This window comes from Acanthisitta chloris, unplaced genomic scaffold (genome assembly GCF_000695815.1).
Source record: "Acanthisitta chloris isolate BGI_N310 unplaced genomic scaffold, ASM69581v1 scaffold12552, whole genome shotgun sequence".
Taxonomy (NCBI): Eukaryota; Metazoa; Chordata; class Aves; order Passeriformes; family Acanthisittidae; genus Acanthisitta; species Acanthisitta chloris.
In genome coordinates, this window is record NW_008659949.1 from 29,872 (window position 1) to 39,328 (window position 9,457).

At 49.5% G+C, this 9,457-nt stretch overlaps 1 protein-coding gene across 1 annotated transcript in view; it reads right to left on the reverse strand.

Moving 5' to 3' along the window:
- Nucleotides 1-3,326: 3,326 nt before the first annotated feature.
- LOC103797401 (ficolin-2-like) overlaps nt 3,327-9,457 on the reverse strand; it is a gene marked incomplete at its 5' end in the record, with an annotated part of 8,705 nt that continues 2,574 nt past the window's right edge. Inside the window, 6 exons of the mRNA XM_009069619.1 lie at nt 3,327-3,438; nt 3,563-3,800; nt 4,611-4,745; nt 5,294-5,423; nt 5,858-5,978; nt 9,041-9,080. Coding sequence (XP_009067867.1) covers nt 3,327-3,438; nt 3,563-3,800; nt 4,611-4,745; nt 5,294-5,423; nt 5,858-5,978; nt 9,041-9,080 — 776 coding nt within the window. The remainder of the gene's footprint in view (nt 3,439-3,562; nt 3,801-4,610; nt 4,746-5,293; nt 5,424-5,857; nt 5,979-9,040; nt 9,081-9,457) is intronic.

Genomic DNA, 9,457 nt, shown 5'->3' on the forward strand with positions numbered 1-9,457 from the left:
AGAGATAGTATCCTGACAGTATGGGGAGCATATTCCTTTAGGACATCTCAAGTCTATTCCTTGTCTCTTCCCCACACCGGTCGTGTGTGAGAACTGATGGAAGAGTGAGAAGCCTTCTGCTGAGGAGAGGTGGCAATTCTGTTTGTACATGTGTCTGGGGAACTGAATCCTGAACTGAGTGGTTCAGTTCTTCCTGGGAGGAGTCTAGTATCCTGACAGTATGGGGAGCATATTCCTTTAGGACATCTCAAGTCTATTCCTTGTCTCTTCCCCACACCGGTCGTGTGTGAGAACTGATGGAAGAGTGAGAAGCCTTCTGCTGAGGAGAGGTGGCAATTCTGTTTGTACATGTGTCTGGGGAACTGAATCCTGAACTGAGTGGTTCAGTTCTTCCTGGGAGGAGTCAATGCAGGCCCTCCCTGTGACTGCTGCAGGTGTGATGCGTGGGATGGCCTATTAAGCCCCATCCCTGGAAGTGTTCAAGGCCAGGTTGGATGGAGCCCTGAGCAACCTGATCTAGTGGGTGACATCCCCGCCCATGGAAGGGTTGGAACTAGATGATCTTTTTGGTCCTTTCCAATCCAACTATTCTGTGTTTCCATGACCCTCTTCCCCCACGTGCCTATATCAGCACAGGGAGTGCTCAAGACTTATGCTGGAGGGGCTGCTGTGCCCACCTATGGCTTACTGTGCCAGCTTAGGAGATAACATGTTACACTTTAATCCCAGCCAGTCACCAGGCCCCACATAGAGTCTCTCTCACTCCCCCACCAGTGGGATCAGGGAGAGAAAACCCATGGGTTGAGATACATACAATTTAATAGGGAAAGCAAAACACAAGCAAAGCAAAATAAGGAATTCATTCCCTGCTCCCCATGTGGAGAAGGTGTTCAACAACTCTAGGACAGCAGGGCCCCATCATGTGTAACAGTGATTTGGGAAGACAAACACCACCAATCCAAACATCCTCCCCGCCGCCTTCTTCCCCGAGTTTATACACTGAGCATGATGTCCTATGGTATGGAATATCCCTTTGGTCACTTCGGGTCACCTGTCCCAGCTGTGTCTCCTCCCAGTCTCCCATGCACCCACAGCTTCCTTGCCAGTGTGGCAGTGTGGGAAGCAGAAAAGGCCTTGGCCTTGTGTAAGCTCTGCTCAGCAATAACAAAACATCTCTGCATTGTTATCATGTTCTGCACAAATCCAAAACAGAACTCCACATTGTGAAGAAAATTAACTCTACCCCTGCCAAAACCAACACAGGGACACAGGAAGATTTCACTCTGCAGCCAGGTCCAAAACACCTCAACTAGCCTTAGTGATGACTTGTCATACCCGAGTATTTCCTCTATGGAGTCAGCTTTGGGAATATTGACTAGATGGGCTTAGGTAAACTGCTTTTGGTGTTCTCTTAATCCCTCTAACATCAGTGTCCTGCACAAACAAAATCTTAACGTTGAAGGTTTCCGTGTAGTAAGATGAGAAAATAGAGGAGAGCACTTTTTGCGAGGTTAAAGCTGAGTATGTCAGCACCAGCTCGTACCTCTCTGCAGAGGGGTCTGTGGTTCTGCAGAGCTGTGTGGTGGCACCCTGGGCCTCTCTGAGAAGCTGTTCCTGGATGACAGCATTGGTGGCTGATGGGTGAGACACAACTGTATGCCGTGGTACCTTGCTCCTACCCCTGCTGAGGGTCTCAGTCGAACTGGGAGTAGGAGAAAAAACAGAGCCCCTGGAGTGGGAAAGGTGACTGTGGGGCTTTCAGTGTGCACTTCTGTGATCAGACACACACTTTCTTGTGTACCTGAAAAGAAGTGAACAGACACAGGACCTAGTGAATGGGGCGATGCAAACCTTCAGGTTTATTTCTTAGCACCCTATTGACCCGCTGTGGTGGGCTGTGTGAGTGGTTTCCTCACTTCTGTCATCCACAAGATTGGATTCAGTGTTGTAGGGTTGCAGCTGCCCTTGCTAGACATCTCTGCAGTTAGTAGTGTAAAAAGCTTGGGGCCTTTAAGAACATAGAACAAACAAATACTCTGTTTCCACTGCCTGGTTTGCCCCTGCAGTGAGGAGTTAGCACTTGGCTCTCCTGCGTCAACTGTGGGGAGAAGTTCAGGAGAAGGAATGCAGAAAGAAGAGACCTTTTGACCAGTTCTGTTAACAGTCAAATACAACATACACATGGATGAACTCTCTCTGCCCACCAGCAGATAGCTCATTGTCAAATGGTACTGGAAACAGGGTGAAATGGAAGATATAGGAACCTGCAGACGATGTACATGATGTCCACTTGTGCAAGGCTTGACTTAGGATCACTGTTGCAGTTTGGTACCAAACATACTGCTGGACAGATTGGTTTGCATCCAGCTCTTGGGCCACAGTGGCTAATGAGATTTAGAAACATGCCCTGGCTCTGGACTCAGCTGCAGCTCTGTCATGGTGGGAAGTGCTGGGGAGCTCTGCTGTGGTTCCTGGAGCTGAGGTCCTGGAGCATGTAGGGAGGGTAGGAGGGAGGTGGTGGTGCCGACAGCCCTGTGCTAAAAGCTCGGTCCTTTCCATGCTGTTCTCCATTGTGGCTCCATCACAGCCTGCAGGGAGTGGGAGTGAGTCAGGAATTCAGTACCTTTCAGCTGTCGCTTGGGTCCAACAGAGAGAGGCTGCAAGAATACTGGAGGCTTCAAACACATGGATTAGGTGGGAAATTACCAGTAATTACCATTTAAGTCTATATATTAGACAGCTTTACTGAGATGCAGTGGCCTCACCCTGACCTCACTTGGTCAATGAAGTTAACACACTTCTCAGAGAGAGGTGCTTGGGCTCAGTGCCAGTGAGGCTGCTGGAGTGTTGGGGTCCTGGCGAGGGACGGACTACAGCACACACCAATATGATGCTCTGATAGCCAACTTTATTTAGGGCACCTAACAGTATTTCTAGTAAAAAGTGTCCCGTCCATGCAGCTACACGCTGATCACACAACTTTGGATTGGTTGCTCAACCTGTCAGTGCTGCAGTTCTTACTTAGGATAGGTTACAAGTTTAAGCTGCATCCTGCTCTCACATCCTGGGAAACTGATAGCAAGGATTACAAGGTGTCTATGAGAGTCTAAATAACAGCACTATTCCAGCTTGTTAGCAAAACGACTTATCTATAAGACGGTAAAACTAAACCAAACCTAAAATCCCTGGCAGCAGGAGAGAACAAGACCATTCTAAAGTGTTGGATTGAAGACACAGGAATGTGTGAAGGTAGAAACAAGGTCAGCAAGACCTACTTTGTGTGTCTTGTTTTGATTACTTAAGCATTCCTTTAACTATTGCTCAGGTTACAGCTCCTCTGCTAGCCAGACCCCAACACTGGAGGTAGTCAGGGTGAGAGTCTGGTGCTTACAGGAGCTCAGACCAGCACTGATCTCTTCTGGCCTCAAAAGGTCTGCTCTAGGCAGCAGGCACAAACCCGTCCATTTTTATCCTCAAACAATATTATGTTTTGTGTCTTCTCTTGATTGGTGAGTGGCACCTGTTGGTACTAGTCAGGCACCTCTTTCCATGCTAAACTGACCTGAATTTCATCTCCGTTCGCTTATAGGAGTAGTGGTATTCTTTGCCTGTCTTCCAGTTGATGCCATCAGCATAGCTCCCATGCACACCCATCCAGTACATCCCATTCAGGTTGGAGTAATGGCAGTCGTTGTACCACCATGCTCCCTTGTATTCCGTAGCACAGTTAAAGGAACTTACGTCGTTGTCCTGGTCTGTTGTTGAAAATGGCATGTCCCTGTGGTATAATAAGGAGTCTCCTGCAGGGAGCACATGTTCCCAGTTACTGCAGCAGGGATCACAAATGAGACCCTGATGTGTCTGTGCACCTCTGCCAGACTCCAGTTGCCCTTGCTGGGTGCAAGGCAGATTTTGTAAATCCTGCTGTTCTCTTGCCCAGGTTACCCAGGTTTCCTCCTTGGCCCTGGGCAAAAGAAGTATCCCGAGCTCTGCTAAAACACACAGAGAACTTATCTGTGCCTGTGAATCAAATGGGCCAGATTCTCCTCACAGGCACATGGCTATCACTTCTCTTGCACTGCTCAGGTTCTCTGCAGACACACTAAGGTCTGAACTACCAGAGTGCAGTGTACACATAAACCCAGAGCACTGCTCTCTCAGGTGTTGGTTTCACTCATGCCTGCATGAGGGATATCGAATTTTGAAAAGAATTTGTTTTCTTTTTAAAGAAAAACAAAACATCAGGCATTAAAAGGATGCTGCAAGTGTTGAACAGCACCCCAGCTCTGAAAATGCCAAACCTCATGGGCAAATCTTTCCTGCCAATAGAACCGAAGGCAGGACTTGGCCTGGCTGCTGCAGAGCTGCTGGAAAGGTCAATTGAATTGGGTGCTGCTCAGAACCAGGCTCCACATCTGCTGTTAAACCATGTGGCTGGGCTTGTAGATATTGCTCTGGGTCACTCTTCTGCACCCAGAGGTCCCATGGCCAGTCTCAAAAATTGAGTCCAAATGTAGCTAACACACAGAGTTTGCATGATACAGCTCTGCATTAGAGATGGTGAACACTTCTGAAATGCTCTAGAACACAGCCTTTCCCATTGAGCTCACCTGCATTTCCACCCAGGAAGTCTCCTAGAACCAGTCTGTATTTCTCGGACTCTCCTAAAACTCTGAACGAAGAGTACTTGGCAAAATAGTAGTGGTTCTCAAAGTCTCTCAGGTCAATGCGGAGCTCACAGGGTCCTAGATGAGAAGGTGGACAGCAGTGGTGCAGGGCTGATGGTGGGGTACCCCCCTGCATTTCAGGGTGGAGGATTTAAGGAGCCCTGAGCTAACTTGAGAGGAGCTTTCACTACTTGAGAGATTATGTTTTATTTCAAATTCCTGCAGAACCTCCTCTACCTTTGATGGTTTTCTTGGGAAGAACCTTTTCTGGTACTATGCTGGGTGGTCATGGATGCTGAAAGCTATGCACCCAGGAGTTCTGCACAGTGCTGTAACTCCAAGGCTGTGTGTGAACAAGATGATGCCATCACAACAGTCCAATTAGGAAGATGTGTTGGCCTGTCTCCAGGATAGGACAAGCATCCAGCTCATTCTCTTTCCTAGCTTCTAGTTTTCCTTTTTTAGAGAGCAATTTTCTGTATGCAATGGGCTACAAGAGCCTGCATCCTGTTTGGGATTAACAGTGGGGCCTCATGGATATGAGAAGCTCAGAGGTCTTTAATGATCCAGTGTGGCACAGGGGTTGGACTCTCATGATCCCAGCCTGGGACAAAGACAGAACTTACCCAGTGAGGTAAGCAAGTGGATGTTGTCATTCCCCAGCCAGAACTCTGTCAGCTGGTTGCCAAAGCCTCGTTTATATGAATCCCAGTCTCTCAAGAAGTTCACTGACCCATCCCAGCGCCTCTGGAAAACCTGCAGGAAAGGAGACCCTCAGCCCCACCAACCCATCACTCACCCAAACACCTCCACAGTGTCCAGGGCACACAGCCACCTGTGGTAAATGCCCCCCCTGCATCAGACACTCCTGCAGGTCTTTTGGGAACAAACCCCCCAGGAATTCTTTGCTCAAGATTCTCCTCCATCTGCCCTTGGAAATGAGGGGGAAATAAATGATTGGCTGATTTAAGCAGGGATTGGATCTGTGGCACTTGGCCTGCTCCCAAAGACAGCTCCTGGGAGAATCCCCTTCATCCACAGGGATTCACCCCAGTGTGCTGATGTAACCCTCAACTGTCCTCTCCGTGTGTGTTTTCCTCCCTTTTGGTTCTATTTTGGTGCCATCCTTTGCAGCCTTAACAAAAATTACTATAGGAACATAGAAACCTCCCTCTCCTCATCCTACTCACAATCCATCCCCCACCATCTGTGTCCATGTCGCAGAAAACGGTAGTGGCGTTGCAGCCTTGGGGGTAGATGGTGTACCAGCCACTCAGGATCTTCCCTTTGCCCAGCAGTTCTTGGCAGTTCCTGGGTTCTGGGCAAATCAGAGAAAGAGATCAAGTGGAAAGAGTTAGAACATGCTCATTGCATCCAGGGAGCACATCAGCCTTGAGGCTTTGGGCCCCTCAGCACCCTTTGCACTGCAGGACCATGTGTCGCAGGGGAGATGGGCACCTTCTAAGACATGGTCTAAGGTGGTCAGACTCCTCTCATCCACAATGACTCTTTTGGAGGTCTGGGCAATGGAGCTGATCTGAGCAGGATGACAAACTCATGATCCAGGAATTTGTCTGGGCTCCGGAATGTATGAAGGGCACAGAGAGTATGTAGGTAGTTGGCAGCAAAGGAGTGGTGACACAGAGAAGCAGCTCCCTGTGATACAGCAAACAGTGTTCAGATCATGCTCTGTGGACTGAATCATGGAATGGTTTGGGCTGGAAAGACCTTAAAGCTCATCTCATTCCAGCCCCCTGCCATGAGCAGGCTGGACATGCTCCAAACCCTGTCCAGCCTGGCCTGGAGCACTTCCAGGGATGGGGCAACCACAGCTTCTCTGGGCAACCTGTGCCAGTGCCTCAGCAGCCTCTGAGTAAAGATTTCCCTCCTAATGTCTGATCTAAATTTCTCATTTAGTTTTACATCATTCCCCCTTGTCCTGTCACTATCTGCCCGAGTAAAATGTCACTTTCCAGCATTTTTTATAAGCCTCCTTTAAGTACTGGAAGGCCACACTGAGATCTCTCCAAGACACAATGCTTTTGAATACATATATATAGGTACATATGTATACATTTATGTACATACTCCTCATAAATTTTTACCCCCAAACCATACCTGCTGACAGAAGTTGAGATTCACAGGTCACTGGAACAGCCCTATCAGCCATCCCAGCCTGCAGCTGTGTCTGTGGCCATCACAGGGAAAGCTGAACAAGATGATCTGAGATGGTGGTGCTAGTGATACAGGTGTCCAGGTGTGCTGTGTGTGAGGCACAGCTGTACCAGGATGTCCTGTGGACATGGGTGTCCATCCTAGCAGAGGGATGGTCCTAGACACGGCTTGTTCCTTAGTCAGTTGTTTTACAGGCCCAGGAAATGTAAAAGGGCAGAGGAGTGCCTGGGGCAGCAAGGGGCCAGTTCAGTGACATCCCAGTCCCCCAGGAGTTACACAGCTCTGATCTGCCTGAGCCTCTGCATGTGATTGTGGTCCTACAGCACCCAACTGTAGCCAGAACAGGTTGTAGCTCTCCTTTGGCTTTAATTCCTGGAGACAGATGAGCCAACTGAATCTTGTTTGTTTTGTTTGGGTTCTTTTCTTCCTTTTTTTTGCATTATTGAGTTAATCTGTGCACTATCACACTCATGAACTTTGCATCTGCTGAAGCTGCCACTGCACGCATAGGTGTATAACTGCCTTTGAAATAGCCACATACAGCTATTTTTAGTGTTTTCATCCTGGAAACTGGGGCTCTAAAAAACTCAGACCTCCTCCAGGACACACAGAGGGCAGGTGACCCAAGTAGTGCTCAGAGGACATGACTTTTCTGGCCTGGCTGGAGTACAGAGTAGACCCACAGAAGCTGCATGTGTCTGTGAGAAGCAAATAGATTAACAGTGATATTTCTTTATTCTGTCCTTCAATGCCACTCTGAATTTGTCTCTATTCCTGTCTGGTCCTGATTTCTGGCACAGGTAGTCCACCATTATCTGCTCTGCAGAACTGACGGTGGCATGAAGACCTGGAATGCAACTCACCCCATGTTTCTGGAAATCCAGGCTCTCCTTTCATTCCTGTTGGACAAACAGCACCATCAATTGCTCTTCACCTTCACACCCAGTGTTTCCCTCCCCCAGCACTTGGCATAATTTGCCAAGACAAATGCTGCTGCATTGGAGAGCTGTGATGTTAGGGAAAGCCTTGGCTCGTTGCACACACAACAGGCACAAGGGAACCAGGCAGGAAAAGTAACTCAGTATAAGCTCTGCCCTCCCTGGCAGCTCAGAGGCACACCAGAGGAGAGCCATCAGCCCATCCACACTGACCTAGCAAAGCACAGTGGGACTGGTGGGAGCCCAAGCCACAGAGCCCTGGAACTACAGCAGTGACACTCAGCACCCTCAGACACTGGGAGTAGCTCTCCAGGTTGCCCAGGAGGTACACGGGGTGGGACAAACTGTAGATGAATAAGGAGCAGCAGCCTTGCCTCTCTTGGATGTTGAACCTGGCATGACATATTTCCCCCTGGTGTTCGATTTGGGGCTGGGAGGTCCAAGAGGAGAGACTGACACAAGACATGTCTCTGTCGGGCCTGGCTGCTCTGCCCAGGGAGCTGGGTACCACCATTTCGTGCCAGTGAGTCTTGTCGGGCTGTGACGTGTGGGATAGGAGTGGGTGAGTAGGGGAAGGAGGAGGAAATGCACCACAGGAAGGCAGGGTCACAAGCCTCGGGGTGGGAATGGTTGCTGCTGGCAGAGTTCTTTAGCCTGTGGTTTGGGAGTGGCTGTGAGCTGGAGCACATGTGCTGGACCAGCCACCAGACAAGCAGTGCTTGGCCTCAGGGACTGGCAGGCAAGCTCTAGAGAAAGAAGCCACAGTGCAGACAGTGCTCAGGGGTGGGTGCTCGTGACTCTCACGTGCAGGATGATGGCATCAGGGAAAAAACAAAGTGTTTTCCCTCTACCCTATTGCTAGTGCAGGTAGAGACATATTCTTCTGGCACCCGCAGCAACTGAATTTCATGCGAGCCTCTGCATTTTGCCATAGCATGGAAATATTAATCCTCTGGCCAAACTGGCTTACCCCTCAGCCCTGTGGTTTCTGAAGCTGGTGGTGCCAGGCAGCAGCACCAGGTGCCTGAGCTGGGGCAGCAGCTGTTGCTGAACTGCTGGTTTGGGAGTGGGACTGCCCACAGCACATGGGCCAGGGCTGAGCCCGTGGTGGGACACAACTGGCACCAAACAGCCCCATTCGGTTCCTGGTGGGATACTTCCATTTCTCTATAGCTCCTCCCACCTACTGTGTCGTTCCAGAGCAGCACACGGTGAAAGTTTAACAAAGCAGCTCACATGATAAATTCAACACAGCAAGACCTACCTTTTGGTCCTGGGAAGCCAGGATCTCCAGCTGCTCCTGCAAAAAAGAGAAAAATGCTCATCACAGATGATCCGAAGTGAGCGGATTACTATGTCCCCAAGTGGTTGCTCCAGCACCCACCACCCATCCTGTCCCAAATGGACAGGAGAGGCTGTCAGGAGGTGCAAAGTTATGGTGCTTGGCTGGGTGTCCCAGGTGGTGCTGCCACACCAGCCTGGCTGCTCTCTTGATCAGCAACATCTCTCAGGAACATCAAGAAAAGCAGGATCCAGGGGAGAGAGAACTGCAGCTCTGTCTCCTGGAGTGTATGGGAGATTCACAGCTCCATTTCAGAAATATTTTGTGGGGGCTTTCTATTTACAGTCAGGCACCTCTGAGGCTTTGAGCAATAGCTGCTCTTTCAGTCGGTGTCC